The sequence below is a fragment of the Embiotoca jacksoni genome, unplaced genomic scaffold (genome assembly GCF_022577435.1).
Source record: "Embiotoca jacksoni isolate LCO1_2020_lvr unplaced genomic scaffold, fEmbJac1.0.p SCAF_13, whole genome shotgun sequence".
Lineage (NCBI taxonomy): Eukaryota > Metazoa > Chordata > Actinopteri > Embiotocidae > Embiotoca > Embiotoca jacksoni.
Genome location: NW_027185263.1, coordinates 18,721,468 through 18,743,107, shown reverse-complemented (window position 1 = coordinate 18,743,107; position 21,640 = coordinate 18,721,468). Strand labels below are relative to the sequence as shown.

General features: G+C 40.6%; 1 protein-coding gene across 4 annotated transcripts; it reads left to right on the top strand.

Annotated features, from left to right (window-relative positions):
- The first annotated feature begins 1,269 nt into the window (after positions 1-1,269).
- Positions 1,270-21,616, top strand: b3gat1b (beta-1,3-glucuronyltransferase 1 (glucuronosyltransferase P) b). Of its 4 annotated transcripts, none has more exons than XM_069147076.1 (8): positions 1,270-1,533; positions 11,984-12,236; positions 15,453-15,509; positions 17,067-17,208; positions 17,499-18,010; positions 18,181-18,477; positions 18,793-18,898; positions 20,180-21,616. In XM_069147076.1, the coding sequence occupies exons 4-7, from the start codon at positions 17,097-17,099 to the stop codon at positions 18,877-18,879; spliced, it is 1,008 nt and encodes a 335-aa protein (XP_069003177.1). In that variant the 5' UTR covers positions 1,270-1,533; positions 11,984-12,236; positions 15,453-15,509; positions 17,067-17,096; the 3' UTR covers positions 18,880-18,898; positions 20,180-21,616. The 4 variants fall into 4 exon arrangements, with proteins under 4 accessions (XP_069003177.1, XP_069003176.1, XP_069003179.1 ...); XM_069147075.1 differs by having other exon boundaries at positions 15,404-15,509; XM_069147078.1 differs by lacking the exon at positions 11,984-12,236.
- Positions 21,617-21,640: the final 24 nt, after the last annotated feature.

Here is a 21,640-nt window from a genome sequence, read left to right as displayed (position 1 = left end):
GCATTTGACCATTTGGATTTTAACTCATGGCATTTGGCAACCCAACAATGTCACTGGCTGATTTTGTATAACATACTTTTTTTTCTCCATCAGAGATTGTTTCAGAACACAGATGAGAAATAACTAAAATAGTTATTTGGTTTTTGATATGGGACACTATCCATTCAAGGCACATCACTGTACTTAAAGGCCTCAGCTTCTCAATCCTCCTTTCTTTCACAAACACATTGCAACACTTCCGTAAAAATAAGTGAGACTACTCACACCCAGCCTTACTGACAAATCCCTGTGATTGGGGAGAAACTTTAAATGTCAAAATTCAAACCTTGAAAGGCCACAGCTGCTGCACCCTTGGGGCTCATTTTGATGAAGCTAGCAGGGATGATGCATGTTGTTACCAGAATAACTAAGGCAAGTCCTGCTGTATAAATAGGTTTTAAAACATACGAGCCAGCACACATCTGTCTTGAGATGCAGCAGAATAGCATCACAGTAGAGTGGTAAGATTTCAAAATGTTATTTCACTTCATCACTTCTAGGCTGAGGTGCACATCTTACCTAAACCAATACTGTTTTCGTGCCATTAATCGACAAGGTACATCATAGAGTCGACTAATGTGCACACACATTACAACAGTTAAAGTGCCGCACTTCAAGTTTCATATTGTTTTCCAATTACTGAGGTGTCACATGATGCACAGCCACAATAAATTATTTAGTAAAGGTTAGGCTCAAGTTTGGTGGACTTCCCTCGTCTGCTTAGCATTTCTTAAATGTCACACCTTTCAAAAAGAGGAAAAGTAGCACTTAATGGTTCCTCAGGGACGATCCTTCACTGTCAAAAAATACGTATTATGTCCTGCATGTTTGTAAGGTGATTCTGTGCTTGTTTAAATCAGTGGCTCCTCATATGTGGACTCTTTTCTCTCAATCGCTCACACAGAGTACTTTTTCTTTCTCATCCTGTTGTACCATTGAACACTGTCTATCCCTCCCTGGTACATGCCTGCTTGTTCCAGAGGGAATGGGGGTTGGTTCTGCTCTCAGAGCAGAGAACCCTTCAGTGCCGTCTCGATACACTCACATACACCTTGCTTTGTCCTGTTCGCCCCTCTCTCTGTCTCACACAGACACTTCTGCTGGAATGAGACAGAGACGGTAAAAATAAGAGAATAAGAGGAGAGAAAGTGTGACAGTCAGAGGAAGAGCGATGGGAGGAGAGTAGAATAGAGGGAGGGAGGGTTTATAGTGCCAAATAAGCTGCCCACTCTTCTCCCACATCTCACTCTGTGAGCACTGGAGCACGTCATGAGCTGTGGCAGCGCATTCCCGACATGTACACCTGTAAACCCTATTCATTCATTCAGGGATGCAGCGTTTGTGTGTGAATGAATGGCAGCGATGTCGTTAACTGCAGCGAAGAGTGTTTGAAATCTGTCTTGACAAGATCCTTTGAGCTTGGAGGCAGAGGCAGCGGAAGAGAAGGCGGCATGCAGAGAAGTGGATGCTGGGCTGCTTCAGTCTGCAATTAAGGTCAGAACCCCTTTTTTTCTCCCTTGAGCTGTCAATCTTGAAATATGCAGAATCTACAGACAGGATATGCTGTTTGGCTGTTTTCAAAGGGTCATTCTTCCTTTGCATCTAAAGTCACAGTGCATATTGAACTACAGACTAAAGTTAGAATAGTTTGTCAAATCCTCTGAGGTCTATCTGGCTCAAATACACAGACCTTTCATGCTGTTTCTCAGATTAGAGTGCAGATATGTTAAGAATATTTTTCTTGTTTCATAGTTCTTTAGTGTTGAAAAAAACCTCCTCCGGTCCAGGTGAAAAGAGTGATACATATTTTATATAGTCATGTTGCAGCCTGTTGTCTAAATTTTGCTCAGCACTATGGGAATGTTAGTCTTTTTATTAGACTCTAGATGATCTTCAAGAGGTCTTTCTGGCATCTTGCTGCTAGCTTTGGGTAAACTAAAATTCCCTTTAAAAAATGTTGACACTGATGAAGATGCCGTTTAATATAAGCTTGATTTACTGACACAATATTTCTGTCTATTATTCAAAACCTTACAATGACTCAGACAGACTACAGTAGGACTCTAATGTCCCATCAGCCCAAAATGTCTCAACCACTGAAAACAACAGCACGATAAAAACAATACATAGAAACAAAGAAAACATCACATTAGCAAGTCATCAACAGTACAGCTATCTGTTTGCAATATTAATTAATCAATTTAAGAAAATTAAATCCAGCAAATTGATATTCTAGCAATGTTGCTTCAGCCAAACTGCAAATCAATGTTATCATTTACAGCTTCACAAAATATTTCTAGAATGAAGTATTTAACATTTTGCAGGTTTGAATTTTGCTCTTTGAAATGCGTTAAAACGTTATAGATATTTGTGTTGAATTCTAGAGATTTAACTTTTAGATTTGCACTTCACATGCATTTTCATGAACAAATTCCTGACAAATTATTCTTTTTTGATATTTTGGTCAAGAATTAAGATCATCATCTTTTAAATTCATAAGTGGGCTATTTCACTTCAGTGTATGAAATACTTCCCAAATATTTTAATTCTGCATCAATTCCATATGTAATCTATATCAAATGCATCTCAACAGCATCAAGAGTAGCTCAGAAGGATAGTCAAGAGAAAATCAATAGCCATTTTTCTTAATCTGAACACTGCGCTCTCGATGCACATTACAAAAAAGTGACTTTGAGTTAAATTGTCTGAGGTTGTTTTTACCAACTTTAAAGCTGGTTCAGATCAGAGGCAAATTCTCAGTTGAGGCAGAGGGATTACTCAATGAGCAGATCAATACACAGAGTGGGTCTTTGCCAAACCAGCAATATCCTCCTATGAAGCAGGATGCCGACTCCTCTGAAGTTCCCACTGAACTGTACTCTTTCATGCCTGTACTATAAGGGATGTGAAGATGATAGGAACAGTATCATTAATGCTAACTGTGAGTGTGATCTCTATGTAATGACTGACGATTGACTTTATATAAATTTTCAGCATTCAGTTCATAGAGATGCAAGAATGTTGCTATCTAGTGGCTGCACTGTATCCTTACAACATGTACGTGTTATCAGAAGAAGTACTCAAACTGTTTCATGTGGGAATAGAAAGGGACAAAAGTTATTTTCCGTGTGAGTTAGATATATTTTCAGCCATGATAGCAGCGTGGTTTTAGATAAAACTAACCGCAGATCTACAAGTGACGGAAAATAATGGACTGAGACGATGTATTCCCCCGAGATTACAGTTTTTTTTTTTTTTTAATTAAAAAATCTAACAAGCAGTGAAATAAAGGGTAATTTATTAAAGCCTTTACCTCACATCAAACGAAACAAAATTCTTACAAGACTTTCTTACCCTCTGAGGAACAGGGGCTAGGCAGGAACCAGCCAGCAGAGGATTCAGGCAAAGTAGCAATAGGTACTGCGGGATGCTGGTCCCTCACACATAGGGTCTGTACTCTGACAGGCCGGGGGATCTTTGGTCCAACTGCAGGTCTGACCACCACCCACAAGTCATGCTCCTCGATGTTAGGGCTTGTTGCAGTTGGGTTAGGCCTATTTACAGGAATAGGATCACAATTGGGAACAGGTATAGGTTTAAACATGGAACGGTGAACATGTTGTACCTTTGTTGGCCTTCATTGTGGGGCAACAGCATACACTGCACCCCCTAGTTCGGGGGGTTTCACCACCTGGAAAACCTCAGGGGCCCAAATGTCCTGGATTTTATTTCATCCTCTAAGGGACTAGTCCCAAAGATAGACATGTTGTCCGGTGGGCAACACCTACTGAATTTTTGTGAATTTAGGTAAATGTGGCCGCCAGGGCATCTCTTTAGGGGGCGCTCTCGAGCCATTTTGCCGCGCCCACTCGCGACTCCACTAGAAAACGAAATTTTTCACCGGGAGACATATGTGTATCCACTTTCATGAGTTTTTGAATATGATAAAGCCTCCAAAAAGGCAAATCACTTTACATAAGAAGAAGAAGAAGATCTTTACGAAAAAACAATAGGGCTTTCGCACCGATTCTCGGTGCTCGGGCCCTAATAATTGAGTAGAAATTCCCTCTGGTTGATTTACAATCTGGGCCTGATTCAAAAGCACTACGGGATGACGAGGATGCAAAAGGACATCAAAACAAAAACAGCAGTGACTTTCACTTACTTCTGGCCTGAATGTCATGCCTCCTCCATCCAGGAAGGCTAATGAACTTGAAAGACACCTACCAGATCATTGTGAATCACAATTTATGTAGCACTCAGACACCAGAAGGCAAAAGCAGCCTGATAGCAGCTCATTTGGTGCAGCTTTTATACCCTGCCTAATGGGTGACCCAGGAAGTATGAGGTGCCAAGGCCTACCTGAACCTACAGTAGCTCAGGAGGGACATTTCCTCACTGGCTACACAACATTTACATTTTTTGTAATAACTTAGATTATCTGTTGATCTAGAACCACAATCAAATATAATGAAAGTTATCGCTGTGCTCCCATAATAAAAAAATGTTTTAATAAAGACCAATATAATGTCAACTGACGTCCCTGTGGCTCAGCAAACCGTCCATTCCTTTTGGCAGTTTAAATAGGGAGCGAGGTGTGTGTCCAGGCTGTGGATCAAAGTCAAACCCGCCAATAGAAACTCCTGTCTCCTCCATGAGTGCAGGCTTTACTCATTACATCCAACTCAACTCGCAATCAAAAGTTTTTGCTTCACAACCAAAAGTTTGTTACTCGTAACCAAAGAGGTCGCAAGTTTTTGTGACACAAGCAAAATTCTCAATTGTGTGACCTAGGCCTTTCTTTGTGGAGTTTGCATGTTCTCCCCGTGCCTCCTCTCTGTTCTCTATGGGTACTCCAGCTTCCTCCCACCATCCAAAAAACATGCACCTCAGTTTAATTGGGGGTTCTAAAAAAATAAAATTGCCCTTGAGTGTGAATGAGAGCGTGAATGGGCTTTCTTTCTGTGTGTCTCTATGTGCTGCTGAAGTCCCCTCACCTCCTCCCACCCCCTCCTGGGAGAAACAATCTCAGCAACTAAAATACAAGTGAACAAGTTGATGTATGCATATTGTGTGTGTGTTTTTGCAATTAGGATGAGTGACATGCATTATAAAGTGGTTGTATATAATAGAAACTGCGGTGGCTGTGTGTATAATTGAGTAAAGGCTATGCAAACGCTTCCTTGCTGATTGAACTTCTTGATTGTTCAACCTATATGTGGCTGTGATTGTTTTGAAGATATTTTTATTTGAATTGGAAGATACAATTGCTCCTGTTGGGGGGCTCAATACTTTCAATCAATGAAAGGTGACTGAATACTAATTTATTTTAAACGAATAAGTGGGTTGTTCTGCGCACATCAACATATACAGATACAAATACCGATAAATATAGGTAATGCAGTCACAATGCCACAATGCTGCCTTAAATCATACAATGTACATTGACATGTATATTGCACACTGACTTCACTGATCTCCTGTGTCCTCCACATATCTTTTAGATGTAGATACAAGAATATTCTGATATCAGTTCAAGGCGAAGAAGAAGCTGCTTCATTTGCTGTGACTACTTACACAGACTTGTTATTTCTCGCTTTGATCATGAAAATAATGGGATTAAACTAATTACATCCCCAGCAGTATATTACACTTTGTGTGTACACTGTGATTTTTTTTTATGGAACTGATTGTTATTTGCCTCTGGCTGCTGATTTGAATTCTATCATGAGAATGCAGGCGTTACGACATGCTTGTATAAGCCTCTTAACATAATTATTACTTGATTATGGTCACATTTAGTGAATTATACTGTGATACATGCATTTTGAGGGTTAGGGTTAGGGTCACTTCAAAATCTGAGTGCATTGGAATTAGTAACGATGTGATTATACTGAATTTCTCCACTGTGGGATTAATGAAGTCCAAGCCTTTATTGCTTACAATTTCAACTTTTCATTGTAAAAGGAACAATGTGTTGTTCTCTCTGAAAAGTTACTTTATGTTCCAAAACCTAAGTGTCGCTCTTATATTATTCTAAAAATGTCACTCTTGTGAAATACCTGGCGATGTGATGTTCATTATTTGAAGAATACTGTTTATATACTGTATATATATATTTTTTTATCAAACTAATAAGATCCTTATTGAGAACTGCAATAATGCAAATTGTGCAAAATATTTTTTTTGATGACACAGCGCTGTTACTCATTAACACTTTCACTGAAATTATATGCATCATACCGTCTGAATTTACAAACATCTCCACAGTAGAATGTTGTCATTACATATGCCCACCTACTGACTTCTTACATTTTCATTTGCTATCCTGTTTTTGAAACATGTCACATCTTCTGAAGAAGACATTCTTTACAATCTTCACAAAAATCAGTTAGCAATTACTTTTTAAATTGAAGTTTGACTTTGTCAAATCTTTTTTTTTAATTATTTTATTCATAAGCCATAGTGTGAATTAAAAAAAAATTGATATTTAATTTACTGATATGAATTTCACTTCAGTAATTTTACATTTACCATTGCTGATTGTGAGATGACTTCTGATAACACTCCATTCACTCCAAACAATTCACTCGTGAATATAATCTTGATAGCAGGAAGCAAAGTTGAGGTAGTGAGGAAGCTGGCACCAGCACTAATGATAGGAGGGAAGTGGAATGTTCAGCAGGCAGCTCAGGTGGCATCACAGACTGTAAATAATAGTAGACCTATAGCTTCCGGTTCTGAAAAGTGGGCCAATGTGGAAATACCTTAAGTTGCAATACCACTAAGGCTGCTTGGAGTTGGCGCCAAAAAGTTTTTGGTTACATTGACTCCCATTCAACTTCTCTCATGAATACAAAGTGAATAAATGTGTTCAACAAGTCATAATGGCGTCATTTGTTGAAGACACTCCTTCTTATTAGTTTTTAGGCAGTCTATCTAAAAATAATCTCATCATTAATTAGATATTAGGCTTCAAAAAGCTGTATATTTGTCAACATGTCTGATTGACAGGCCTCTGGTGTAAACAGGTTTCTGCTCTACATGGGTGGACGTAGTGTCCTAAGGTACCCTTCAGATTGAGTCAAATCCACCGCCCGCTCCTCCCCAGCTTGTCCAAATGTGGTCAATTCTGGCTCCAAAATAGCAAGATGATAGGTGATTTCACAATTGGTTGCTGCTTGGGTGGCACGGGCAGCAGTAAGGCAGGCAAAGGTGGTGGGTATAGGTGCATCATGGAAGGGGTGCTTAAGTCAGTGCACAGGGGGTCCAATGTGAAGTAAGGTGTGTCTTGCATAGAGGAGGAAGCCGGTGATAGATGAGGTGTGTCATGAGGAGCAGAGAGATGTGGTGGGGTAGTTGCTTAGGGTAAGCAGGGGCAGTGGGTAAACTGGGCGATTGTAGAAAAAAGAAAGTGCAGTTAAAAAGGACCTGTGGTGAATAGAGACGAGTCATATGATCTTTCTGCTGGGAGCAACATACAGTGCATCCAGAAAGTATTCACAGCACTTCACTTTTTCCACATTTTGTTATGTTACAGCCTTATTCCAAAATGGATTAAATTTATTTTTTTCCTCAAAATTCTACATACAATACCCCATAGTGGTAACATGAAAAAAGCTGTTTGGAAATTTTTGTAAATCTATTAAAAATAAAAAACAAAAAAATAACACATGAGTATTCACAGCCTTTGCCATGACACTCAAAATTGAGCTCAGGTGCATCCTGTTTCCACTGATCATCCTTGAAATGTTTCTACAACTTGATTGGACATGATTTGGAAAGGCACACACCTGTCTATTTAAGGTCCCTTATATATATATATATATAGAGTGGGTACGGAAAGTATTCAGACCCCTTTAAATTTTTCACTCTTTGTTTCATTGCAGCCATTTGCTAAAATCAAAAAAGTTCATTTTATTTCTCCTTAATGTACACTCAGCACCCCATCTTGACAGAAAAAAACAGAAATGTAGAAATTTGTGCAAATTTATTAAAAAAGAAAAACTGAAATATCACATGGTCATAAGTATTCAGACCCTTTGCTCAGTATTGAGTAGAAGCACCCTTTTGAGCTAGTACAGCCATGAGTCTTCTTGGGAATGATGCAACAAGCTTTTCACACCTGGATTTGGGGATCCTCTGCCATTCTTCCTTACAGATCCTCTCCAGTTCCGTCAGGTTGGATGGTGAACGTTGGTGGACAGCCATTTTCAGGTCTCTCCAGAGATGCTCAATTGGGTTTAGGTCAGGGCTCTGGCTGGGCCAGTCAAGAATGGTCACAGAGTTGTTCCGAAGCCACTCCTTTGTTATTTTAGCTGTGTGCTTAGGGTCATTGTCTTGTTGGAAGGTGAACCTTTGGCCCAGTCTGAGGTCCAGAGCACTCTGGAAGAGGTTTTCTTCCAGGATATCTCTATACTTGGCCGCATTCATCTTTCCTTCAATTGCAACCAGTCGTCCTGTCCCTGCAGCTGAAAAACACCCCCATAGCATGATGCTGCCACCACCATGTTTCACTGTTGGGATTGTATTGGGCAGGTGATGAGCAGTGCCTGGTTTTCTCCACACATACTGCTTAGAATTAACGCCAAAAAGTTCAAACTTGGTCTCATCAGACCAGAGAATCTTATTTCTCATAGTCTGGGAGTCCTTCATGTGTTTTTTGGCAAACTCTATGCGGGCTTTCATATGTCTTGCACTGAGGAGAGGCTTCCGTCGGGCCACTCTGCCATAAAGCCCCGACTGGTGGAGGGCTGCAGTGACAGTTGACTTTGTGGAACTTTCTCCCATCTCCCTACTGCATCTCTGGAGCTCAGCCACAGTGATCTTTGGGTTCTTCTTTACCTCTCTCACCAAGGCTCTTCTCCCACGATTGCTCAGTTTGGCTGGACGGCCAGGTCTAGGAAGAGTTCTGGTCGTCCCAAACTTCTTCCATTTAAGGATTATGGAGGCCACTGTGCTCTTAGGAACCTTGAGTGCTGCAGAAATTATTTTGTAACCTTGGCCAGATCTGTGCCTTGCCACAATTCTGTCTCTGAGCTCCTTGGACAGTTCCTTCGACCTCATGATTCTCATTTGCTCTGACATGCACTGTGAGCTGTAAGGTCTTATATAGACAGGTGTGTGCCTTTCCTAATCAAGTCCAATCAGTTTAATTAAACACAGCTGGACTCCAATGAAGGAGTAGAACCATCTCAAGGAAGATCAGAAGAAATGGACAGCATGTGAGTTAAATATGAGTGTCACAGCAAAGGATCTGAATACTTATGACTGTAAATGGAAGAAGTTTGGGACCACCAGGACCCTTCCTAGAGTCGGCCACCTGGCCAAACTGAGCGATTGGGGGATAAGAGCCTTAGTCAGGGAGGTGACCAAGAACCCGATGGTCACTCTGACAGAGCTCCAGCATTGCTCTGTGAAGAGAGGAGAACCTTCCATAAGGACAACCATCTCTGCAGCACTCCACCAAGCAGGCCTGTATGGTAGAGTGGCCAGACGGAGGCCACTCCTCAGTAAAAGGCACATAACAGCCCACCTGGAGTTTGCCAAAAGGCACCTGAAGGACTCTCAGACCGTGAGAAACAAAATTCTCTGGTCTGATGAAACAAAGATTGAACTCTTTGGCCTGAATGCCAAGCGTCATGTCTGGAGGAAACCAGGCACCACTCATCACCTGGCCAACACCATCCCTACAGTGAAGCATGGTGGTGGCAGCATCATGCTGTGGGGATGTTTTGCAGCAGCAGGAACTGGGAGACTAGTCAGGATGGAGGGAAAGATGAATGCAGCAATGTACAAAGACATCCTTGATGAAAACCTGCTCCAGAGCGTTCTGGACCTCAGACTGGGGCGAAGGTTCATCTTCCAACAGGACAACGACCCTAAGCACACAGCCAAAATAACAAAGGAGTGGCTTCAGGACAACTCTGTGAATGTCCTTGAGTGGTCCAGCCAGAGCCCAGACTTGAACCCGATTGAACATCTCTGGAGAGATCTGAAAATGGCTGTGCACCGACGCTCCCCATCCAACCTGATGGAGCGTGAGAGGTCCTGCAAAGAAGAATGGGAGAAACTGCCCAAAAATAGGTGCCAAGCTTGTAGCATCATACTCAAAAAGACTTAAGGCTGTAATTGCTGTCAAACGTGCTTCAACAAAGTATTGAGCAAATGCTGTGAATACTTATGTACGTGTTATATTTTTGTTCTTTATTTTTAATAGATTTGCAAAAATTTTAAACAAACTTTTTTCACTTTGTCATTATGGGGTATTGTGTGCAGAATTTTGAGGGAAAAAAATGAATTTAATCCATTTTGGAATAAGGCTGTAACATAACAAAATGTGGAAAAAGTGAAGCGCTGTGAATACTTTCCGGATGCACTGTATAACGTGCTTCCATCAACACAGAATCTCAAGCTGTGGGAGGACCCAACCTGTCCATTATGCTCAACAGTAGGAACAGTAAAACTCATTTGTCAGGCTGTAAGATTAGTTTGCCACACAGTAGGTATACATGGAGGCATAATCAGGTACTGAGGAGCTTGGCTACAGACATCGAGAAGGGGAGAATGGAAATAGGAGCAGGGGATTGTGGAAACAGGGAAACAGCTATTTGGTTTTAGAGAGGAAGAGGAAAGCAGGGGAAGAAAAGGCCTAGATAAGCAAGCTTAAAGTCTGCTAAGTGATGGTAGGAACTGGGAAATAATGGTACTTTGGAAAGGTGGAAAGCTTGTGATGCCACCTTGTACATGATCATGTAACCAGCGCATAGTTTATATAACTGCCAATAGACCAATTTACTCTCGCACTCTGGAGGTGCTTCTGTATTGTTGTTCATGAATATTGGTGTAAATATTTGTTTTGTTTTTTAAAGATTCGAGAAGAAGAGATTGCAAATGTGAATTGTTGGTTTGAAGTTACAGAAAAGATTTATTCTGTCAGTAAGTGTAAATCTAATCAGAGTTCACAATGCAGACCACTTTCTGACTCAATAAAACTGTGCTCTGGCTTCCTCCTGTCCAATGAGATGTGTGCTACCTTAACGTGATTGGTCTAGGTCTAGGTCTCGGTCTTGGTAACTGGTCGAGGTGTGAATTTGGTTGTGAATGGTTGTTTGTCTTTCGGTGTTGGCTCTGTGATTGACTGACAACCAACCACAGTGTGCACCCCAACAAGAGATATAGGGACTTTCGTTATAACCCACTTCGGACTTGTAACAGTCTGACGGATATTACTTGAATGCAGCATTAGGCCTGTTATTTTCCAGCAATCATGCCTGTCTTGAGAAATATCTCTTTTAAATGTTTTTACTTTGCGAGATATAAATAAACATCTTTGTGTCTGCGATACACTCTGCGAGATTTTAACTGACTTAATCTTTCACATGCTTGAAGTCACAGCCACTCATCTAAACCATTTGCTGTAATTGGCATCATTCACAGCCACATGTCAATCCTCCCCCATTACCAGCCTCCTTAGTAACTGATATGAGCCGTACCATCTTTCAAACTGCTGCCTCCTCTCCATCTGTGGAGTTCTTTAGATTAGAGGCATATTTCTTCTCTATCCCTCTATTAGACTTTTCAAGCATAGGAGTCCATTCAAAATGCACTGCTTTCATATGTCTGTCAGGAAATGAAAGCAGAATGAATAGAAATGCCCTTACTGTCTGACTAGTGGGCCATGTGACTAGCTGTTTATGCCTCAGATAAACAACCCCCATGTTATGCTCTCTCAATTTTTTCAAACCCTGCTTCATCCCCAAGCAAGAACTCCATTTGTGGAGCTGTGACATTTTTTATATGATTTATTCTATTGTCCTGAGTCCTCTGACCGTGGCTGCCCCTCCGCCCCATCCCCTTGCCTTCAGCATTGACAATCCCAGCCTTTGTTTGAGCAATGAGAAGCAGCATTCTTCCAGAGGGATGACCTCCTCTGTCTCCACAGGCGCTGGCACTGTGGATATGACCCTAGCCGAGGATTGGATAGCACCCACCAGATGCTGTGAACGAACTCCGCTAGTTGTCACCCCAACTCTGCTGCTTGCATGAGGGCCAAAAACACTCTCCTCTCCTAAGACAACTTGAGGGATCCATCTGTTCATCACAGCTTGACACTCTAAGGCCCAGCACCAGTATCAGCACTTTCATCATTAGCACAGCACGGCACGATTAAACTCTGTGGCTCATCACTAATTTCTGTAAGTACCTATCTCTTACACCTGATTATTTTTATTGTTACCATTTACTTAACATTGTATTCGAGTCAGCGCTTACTGATATTGGTGTTATCATACAGTTGACTAACAGGGAAAATAGTTTTCTTTCCTTCTTACAAAAACAACTTCAGACAAAACTGAGACAACATAAGGTCCTGAAGTGAAAAACTATTTCAGAAAGACTCATCCTGAAAATCCCACAGCACCTCAATATTAGAATTCCAAACCATTCGTCCAAATCACCCAGCTCAACTGTTACACCTCAAACCAGTTGAAAGGGATGAGTGCAAAGATAAAAACATCAAAAACCAGAATGAGTAACAGATCAGAAACCTACAGCTGTCTGTCATATACAGGCCAGCATAAGGATTTGAGAAATGTAATAACACTTGTGTTATCACACAAGTGCTATTACATTTTCTTGATTTGATTTATGGCTATTTTCTATTCTTAATGCTATAAAAATTCCACATTAACAGAATAACACCTTTAACCAAAGAAGTCACATTGTGGGGTACAGGCAGATACAAGAACAAGTACTGTGTGGTCACAGTAAAATGTTGATGCCCAGCAAATTGTTCCTACTTTGGTTGCTGATTGGTGTTTTGACAGGCACCACTTTAATTGGCTACACGGTTCAGCGCTAGCATGGGGTACAATTGTCATGTTTACGGCCGAGCTAAGGCAAACAATACTGTATTATGTGGCTGGTTCAAAAAGGAATAATTAAAGTATGAGAAAATATTTTTTTTTTTAAAAACATCTAAAAAAAATCACCATAAAATCCAACTTTACAAGGCAAAAAGCAACTTTGCCATTACAGTTATATTGGAGTTCTGGTATTTGTACACTGACTACCTGCAGAGGACATTAACAAGTGGCAGGCCCCTCCTCCGGTGGTGGTATTGTGCCAAGTACAGTCTACAAACAATCAACTTCCAGCTTTTGGGCTTTCACAGCAAATATGTTTGATCAAAAATCCCTCCAAAACAGCTTATTTAGTGAGTTACCGTGACCTCTGTTATATTCTTCTCCCCTTACCATGTGCAACAAAGGTCATCCTACAGGGATGATCTGTGAAAGCTGCAGTTACAGTAACTGCAGTTGTTGTAATTGGAAATGTTTCAGGTAAAAAGAATTACAACAGCAAAGGGATTCAGCCAGCTGGAGACAACACTCATTTTCTGTCATATACATTGAAAACCAAAATGAGATGAGGACATAACAATCACATTTTAAATGTGTTGAGTTTAAGTTTGTCCTAAATTTTGGCTGTATTTTGCAACCAATCATTGGTTGCAAAAACAAATAAGCAGAAACAAATTTTGAAGTGCATTGCCTAAAATCTGGTATTTGATGTCTGTCATTGCCTAAAAACCCTGATTAATGAACTTTGAGCCAAATGTAGTAACTGTGTGTATTAAATTCTTTGGAGCTGCTGTTGTCACAGACTTCCCAATTGATAATATGAATGTAAAGTGTAAACACAAGTGACTGGACTCTGAACAGAAAGTTATTGCTGCCCATCAGACATCCAGACAGTTGCTGCAGGTTGCAGCACACAATATGGCCCACAGTGATAATCTGTGATCTCGTGTCCATGCACCTTCAGGACAGGGAACTCACTTGAGTTTGATTGACGGGGATCATTGCATTTCCTTGCTGCATATCTGTCAGGAAGACAACCTAGTTAGTGGTTTTATTTCATTATTAATTAGCTCCACCAAGAGGGTTTGTCTATTTATTGGTTTGACTGTTTGTGAACAGGATATTTTAAATAAGACTAAGCAGACTGATACATCTTAACAGTTAGTATTTGGCTGAAAGCAAACACTAATTAGTTCTAGATGTTGGAAGAAATTTACATGTTGCTGATAATTCCTGAACTGTAAAGTGTTGACACAATTTGTTTTCCCTGGCTTCTTTGTTCAAACACTATTACAATGCAGTCGACTATGCACATTTCACAGTACAGTTTCTCCAACAATTATCCAACATATTTCTTTCACTATTTGCTCAATTTACTTTGAAATGCAATACATGTCTAACTATTGATTTGTTTCATTAACTGATTGCTAATTTCTTGCAGGCATATCCTAATTGTCAAAAACAAATTGAACAAATTTCAATGACACATTGTGCTAGTGGAAACAAATCTGCTCTTGTACGGTGTATTAATATTCCTTGGATGCAGGAATTACTAAAATTATGCATATTTAAAATGACATTTTTAGCAAAATACTTTGAATGTTGCTTTTTCAGAATACAAATGTAGAAATTGTTTAATTTTCTTTCTTTTCCAACTCATCTTAAAGTAACATTTCACATTCATGGTTGCTTAAAACCTGATGTGATGCAGCTTCAAAAGGGGATGCAAAATGATGAGGTGATGGAGTCCTCGCTCTTCAACCTAATGTGCAAAGATAATTAGCTTGTCTATAGCAATGACATGTTCAAACAGGACCCTGTTAAACCTATTCTCAAAGGTTAATTAGCTAGTAAAACCTTTGATTTCAGACTGGGGTTGATCCTTTTTAATCAAGAATTAATTATGTCTAAAAACTTGTGAATACCCAGCAGAGGATCTGTGTCATGAAGAGAAGACTGAGGAGAAGGGAAACAAAAGCATGCAAAGTGTTTGGTTTTTTCGGGATCACAGATATCTGGGTGTAAACTGAAGGCTGCAGGGCTTTTGGACTGCAGGAATCAGTTGACTAAATATTCAAAACTAAGAATGGAAAGGTACAAACTGTTTTCAGCCTGTCTCTATGTGATCTCCTTCATGCAAACAAGCACCAGGATTTGAATTGCCTGAAAATCACAACTGCTGTAACACGAAGGACTTTTCTGGCAATGATTCAAACCAAAAGCACAAACATAATGTTGATGAAACAGTTGTTTAGGCTTTGATGTAGGATGCTAAACATTTGCCCCACATAAGTCAGTCTACAGGGACCCAATCATAGACTTCACAGTGATCAAATAAGCCCAATCAAAGACTGAGGATGCTCATCATGCTGGGCATCAAAAGTGTAACTTCAACAAAATGAATAACAGAAAAGTTTGTGACATAGATACACGACTCTCATGAAATAGTTATCTGATGTGCTGTCAAACAGATTTTAATCCTACATATGTTTTCTCTGCAGGGATCAGCGAATGAACTGAATCACTAGTGCTCTCAATCTATATTTACAGAGCAGAGCAGTGTCAATCACTGGAATGGCCATGTGTGTTGGTGACCTATAAACATAGGTAAGATAAGAATGGAAGTGGACTGCATTCACACACACACACACACACACACACACACACACACACACACACACACACACACACACACACACACACACACACACACGGCTACTGTGCAAGGGACTGACCACATCTTTGGGATCAGTTTTGACTTCATTGTCTTGCTCAAGGACTTGATCCATTGATCCATTGATCCATCAAGCACTCCCAATTTACCTCCCCACTTAAACTTTCAAACTTTTTCAAATCACATCCGTTACATGACTTCATCACATGGTTTCTTATGAGCCGAGTCATATGTGTGTGTACTTTTTGCACAGAGGCGAGGCAAAAAAATTGGATTGTTAGATGTTATCTTTTAGTGGACTGGTGGGTTTATTACACACTTTGGGGTGAGATTTGGCTGGCAGACAAGAGGTACAGGGTTTGGAGCAACAACCCTGTAATTAACCCAGTCACTCCGAGTCCCAGCTTGCCAATTGTAAAGTACTGTCGAGTGTCATATGAAACAATGACTGAGCCTCAAGCAGTAAGATTACTCAGAAAAAAGTTGAAATATTTTAAACCGGAGGCCATGACATTGTTTAAATATTGTGCGTACAGAAATATTTTTTCCACATTTTCAGTAGTATGCCGTACTCTTTGCTCGCTAGTGTTGGAAACGAACATTGTACTGAATTTATCAAGAAAACAGTTCACAGTTTACATTTAACTAGTGAATAAGGGAAATCAGAAATAACTTCTATAGTAGTAATCAATTAAAGCCTGTCTCTGCCACTGGCGTAAAGAAGGGCAACTGTTTGTGAATATGAAATATTCAACTATAAAGGTCACATAGATCTTCTTAGTTGTGTCTGTTCTCAGTTGTACTTTCAGGGTTAACTGAGGTTAAAATAGAGTGAATCCATGGCGCGTTTCTCTGTTTACAGGCAGGAAAGGGCCCGACCCTTCCAGCCACTGTAGCCCTCTTCAGATCATTAGCTCAATTGTTCTCTGTAGTACACCAGTATGCTTTCAGTGGAGATACAAAAGAAAGCTTGGAGCAGTTTCTGACCTATATTCTGTTGTGCAAGCAGCTTCAGCAGGCAGAGACCGCTTCTTAACAAAATGCCTCCTTCCTTTTAGTTCTTCCCTTGCAGCTAGGGATGTTAGTTTTCAATTGAGGGCCTCCATGTATGGACTTCTAAATCTAATTTACATACAGGGATGGGCCAGTAGATGTAGAGACCCAATGAATCAGCTCATCCATTCACAGGCTAAAGACAGAATGATAAATATAACTCAAAAAGCTGTGAAGGTTTTCCTCTAAAAAGATTATCATTCTAAATGGAGTTTGAGGTAAAAGGCCCAATACAGCACTTCATTAATATGCAAATTAGTTCACCTAGTGTAAAAAAAATTATAAATACCATAATGCCTCAAAATTCAGTTTATTTGATTTAATACATGTAGAAAAAAATAAAAATTGTGAAAAGTAAGGTTTGAGAATTGTTCAATGAGATATGACACAAACACCTCATTTCATAGATTTCTGGTTCATGTGTTATTTGCCTCAAGGAGTGACATGATGCAGGCCTGACCCCAGAGATGCCGAAGAGACGTGACATCGTCGCCATTGTGTTGATCGTGCTGCCCTGGACACTGCTCATCACTGTTTGGCACCAGAGTGCCATCACTCCTCTGCTTGCTACTCGAAAGGGTAAAAAAAACTAAGAGTCATAGCAGTATGTAACATAGGCACTTCTGTTACTTACACTGTGCATATGTGTCAGTGTGTTCTTACCTGAGCGGTAAATACCACAGGTTGAATAATGCAGAGCGTTAGGTCTATTTACTTACATGACAACCATAGCATCACATCCAAGAGTCGAAACTGTCTAGAACAATAATTTATCAAGAAGAATATACAGACACTGAATGAGGCACAAGGTTCCATCCATATTTGACAGCACACAGAAGCTCATTGTACAAATTTTACCTCCTGGCTAGATGACAGACGTGATGGTCACTCCAAATCCAGAAATACCTTTGCTTTAAAGGAGTCCTGCTCACTCCAGAACAGAGACATCGTTGAGGTGGTGCGAACAGAGTATGTCTATAGCCGGCCTCCGCCCTGGTCCGACATCCTGCCCACTATCCACATCATCACCCCCACCTACAGCCGCCCAGTGCAGAAGGCAGAGCTGACACGCCTGGCCAACACTTTGCTCCATGTGTCCAACCTACACTGGATCCTGGTTGAAGACTCTCAGAGGAAGACCACACTGGTTAGTCGTCTCCTCCAGGACACGGGGCTCAACTACACCCACCTCAATGTGGAGACACCCAGGAACTATAAGGTACGCGGGGACACTAGGGACCCCAGAATACCACGAGGCACCATACAGAGGAACCTGGCTCTGCGGTGGCTACGTGAGAGCTTCAGTGTGAATAACAGCCAGTCTGGGATTGTCTACTTTGCAGATGATGACAACACATACAGTCTGGAACTGTTTGAGGAGGTGAGGAGATGTGTTTTAAAGCAAAGACAAAGTCCTTATCCTCCTGTCTCTTCATCCTTTCACTTGTCATACTTGTGTTTTGTGTCTTTAGCTCAATCTATATTTTGGGATTTATCGAATTTGTGGTTTGTAAAGTGATTTGTATTTCTGTCTCTGTTTTCAACAAACAGATGCGTTCCACTAAAAAAGTGTCAGTGTGGCCTGTGGCATTTGTGGGTGGCCTCCGATATGAGTCCCCCAAAGTAAACACCTTGGGCAAGGTGTATGGCTGGAAGACTGTATTTGACCCACACCGGCCGTTTGCCATCGACATGGCTGGGTTCGCAGTGAATCTGCGCCTCATTCTGTCCAAACCTCAGGCTTATTTCAAGTTACGCGGGGTGAAGGGAGGATATCAGGAGAGCAGCTTATTAAAGGAGCTGGTCACTCTCAGTGACTTGGAACCTAAAGCTGCTAACTGCACTAAGGTAAGGAAAGGAGACTCTCTGTATGTTTAAAACACTGTGTAAACCCAGTGAACTCACAGTAAAACATGCTGCATTTGTAAATGCTGGAAGAGTAAGAAGATGAGTCTTGGGATCATTAATGTCATAAAACTGAGTTCTGAAAGCCTTATCAGCTTACAGCCAACCCCTTTAAGCTCATTCTGCCTCTAGACATTGTGCAGCAGGTATGATGTAGAATATTACAACTCCACAGCATTTCAAGCCAAAATTTCTGAAATAGTATCTCATCATATTGACTGTGTTCCTGCTTGTCCATGCTTTTCTTCTTTCCTGCAGGTATTAGTATGGCACACACGGACAGAGAAGCCTGTGCTGGTAAATGAGGGCAAGAAAGGATTTACAGACTCTAATATAGAGATATGACATACTTCATCTGACACAGGTAATAGCAGAGATTTAGAAATGCAAATTACTGCCTTTACACTCACTGATTACTTTGGAGGATTGATCATAGGGGTAGTGTCTTCTCTCCTGTGTGCATTATGAGATATGGACCTTATCTCAGAAAAATGTCTGACATTTATATAACCTTTTTTTTCTTTTCATACTTTATTACTTGATCCATGGAGGCTCTGTTTTTGGTGCAGTTTGTTTGTTTGCCTGATTGTCAGCATGATTACAGAAAATGACCAGCCTGATTTTCATGAAACTTGGTGGAAGTGTGTAGCAGAGGTGGAGGAAGAACCTAGTAAATTTCCGAGGCGATCCGAATCACGGGGTTGATCCACAACTTATTTTTCGCTTTAATTGACACAATGAAATAGAAAATTTGGCCTGCAAATCTTCATATATCCAGATGGTGGTGAAGTTTAGAACATAAACATATGCTGTGTTCCAACTTGCGTACTTTCATACGAACACTATTTGTAAAGCATAGGTGCGTTCACATGGTCAAGTATAGAAACATGGCAGTGCACTATGAGTACCTTGAGTGCGTAATTAAAACTGTCCACATATTGAGTGTGAAACCATGAACCATGTATCACATTTAACAGTGACCATTAAGGTTACATGGTGGAAAGGGAAGGACCACCGACCTCACGTATTATCAAACTATGGTGGCCGAGGAAGCTGCAGCTGTTGTGGAACAGAAGTGTTGATTCTTCTCTAAGTACCTCTGTACTGCTGTTAACAAAAGCAATCAGTATGGGGATGCATTCAAATGTTCCAGTTATTTCCAACAAGTGCAAAACGGTGGTGTGCTCGGTACCTTTAAAATTTCTCCACGAGAGTAAGTGTGCTAAAAGTACATGAAAGAGGTGGTAATGTGGAGCTTCCATGCACAGCCTCTCTTTCATCTCATCGACTCAATCTCATAGTTCGATATTATATATATATATATATATATATATATATATATATATATATATATATAGAGAGAGAGAGAGAGAGAGAGAGAGAGAGAGAAAGGGAGAGAGAGATTTCAAGCCTCTACCCTCTGCATGACAGACACCCATTAGTGCTTTAAGAAAAATCAGAGTTACCAAGTTGTAATTATGACAATGAAATTTACATTAATGCTGTTGCCAAGTTTGAAACTTGCAATGATGATAACTTCAACAAACATGGCATTTGTATAGCCTCTCAGAGAACATTAACATGGCTGTTAACTCGTACTCTGTTTCTTTGTCAGTTTTTATTAAGTCTAAATTTCTTATTTCAGGGGAGGAATATTTCTACTGGATTCTGGCTGGATTCAAAGCAAACCTCAGAGTTCCATAAAGCAATGGCCATGGCAAAATGGAGAAACACCTGTCCACCCCAGCAAGCATGTGCAAAGCCATGTGTGTGTAGCGACAACAGAGTATCAAAGCACAGTTACACAAAAACAATGCAGCCTGTTTTGCTTAGATCACCGGCGGGAGTTTCCAAAAGGAGCTTGCCCACTGATGTCCTCTCCAACAGCCAAAACAAAGGATGTTACATGACTTACATTGCGGGAAGAGATGCCACGGCAAGCAATAAAGAGCCTTCTCAGCACAGACAACACCAGCCAACCATCCAATCAGCACTAAAGAGGGCCCTTTTGTTCTGAGGCGAGCTGGCTGTTGGGTACAGGGCTGCACTGAGGAATAAATGAAGTCCTTGTTTGAATTGAGTCAGCACCGACTGACAGACAGTACTGATGGGATCTGAGCCCTCCCCACTCGTACTGTACAACACTGAGCAATTTAAATAGCACCCTGAGCCCAGCACTAATTAGGAGTCCTGTTACTTCTCAACAGTCACACATGCTCAGCTGTCACACTGCACACATACACATGCACTCAAAAACATGGAGCACCAATTTATTGCAGCGTAATAGCAATGCTCTCTCACATTCATTCACTATAAGCTCTTATTTCGTCCTCACATGCTGTAATACTGCTGAGGTCCAATGATTTTTAGGAGAAGATTCAGTCTTGCTACTGGCCTGTTCATTTCACAGGATTCCTCTTCAGCTATAATTAAAATCGCATTGGGATAGCTGGAGGTTTCTTAGCAGTTATTTATTGTTTCAGAATAACTGGTATCATTCACTCGTTAGTTGTGAACTATTCTTGTGAGTCAATTGAATATGAAGCCATTACTTTACCAACTGGAGGTGCATCCTTTCAGAAAGCTGTGTTACAAATTGTAATTATTCCTACTATGGATGGATGGTTTGCAAGAGAGGATTTCATACCCCATTTACTTGTAATAGCACCGCTTTGAAATGAAACACAGGCAGCATTGTAGCAACATTGGACCCTTATCTTTAAGTTGAGGTTTCGCCTGTCACATTGATATCTAACCAAATTCTTAAAAGCCGCAGTCTGACAGAACATTTGCATTTAAAAGCGGTGCTATTACACCATTCTTCCTTCTTCCTCATCATGTCCCATACAGTCAGTTGTTCTTTTACATGCTGAAGATACATTCTTCAACATATTCACACAAGCAATATAAATCTAATAATATGAAAACTTCCATCCCCAAACAGAAACTCATTAACTGGGAATTCACAGGTAAGAGGATGTGCTTGGTCTCTATTGGATATGCTCTATATGTGTAAAATTACCCTGTAACTAAAGGTACTGTATGTACATAGATATAAAACTGCTCCCATACAATCATGACTTTGTCTTTGATTGATAGTTGATGT

Excerpts from the sequence above, each read along its gene's own strand:
- b3gat1b (XM_069147078.1), top strand. The coding sequence starts at position 17,097 with ATGCCGAAGAGACGTGACATCGTCGCCATTGTGTTGATCGTGCTGCCC. Across the intron at positions 18,011-18,180 it reads GTCTGGAACTGTTTGAGGAG|ATGCGTTCCACTAAAAAAGT; the intron begins GTGAGGAGATGT and ends TTCAACAAACAG. Across the intron at positions 18,478-18,792 it reads AAGCTGCTAACTGCACTAAG|GTATTAGTATGGCACACACG; the intron begins GTAAGGAAAGGA and ends TCTTTCCTGCAG.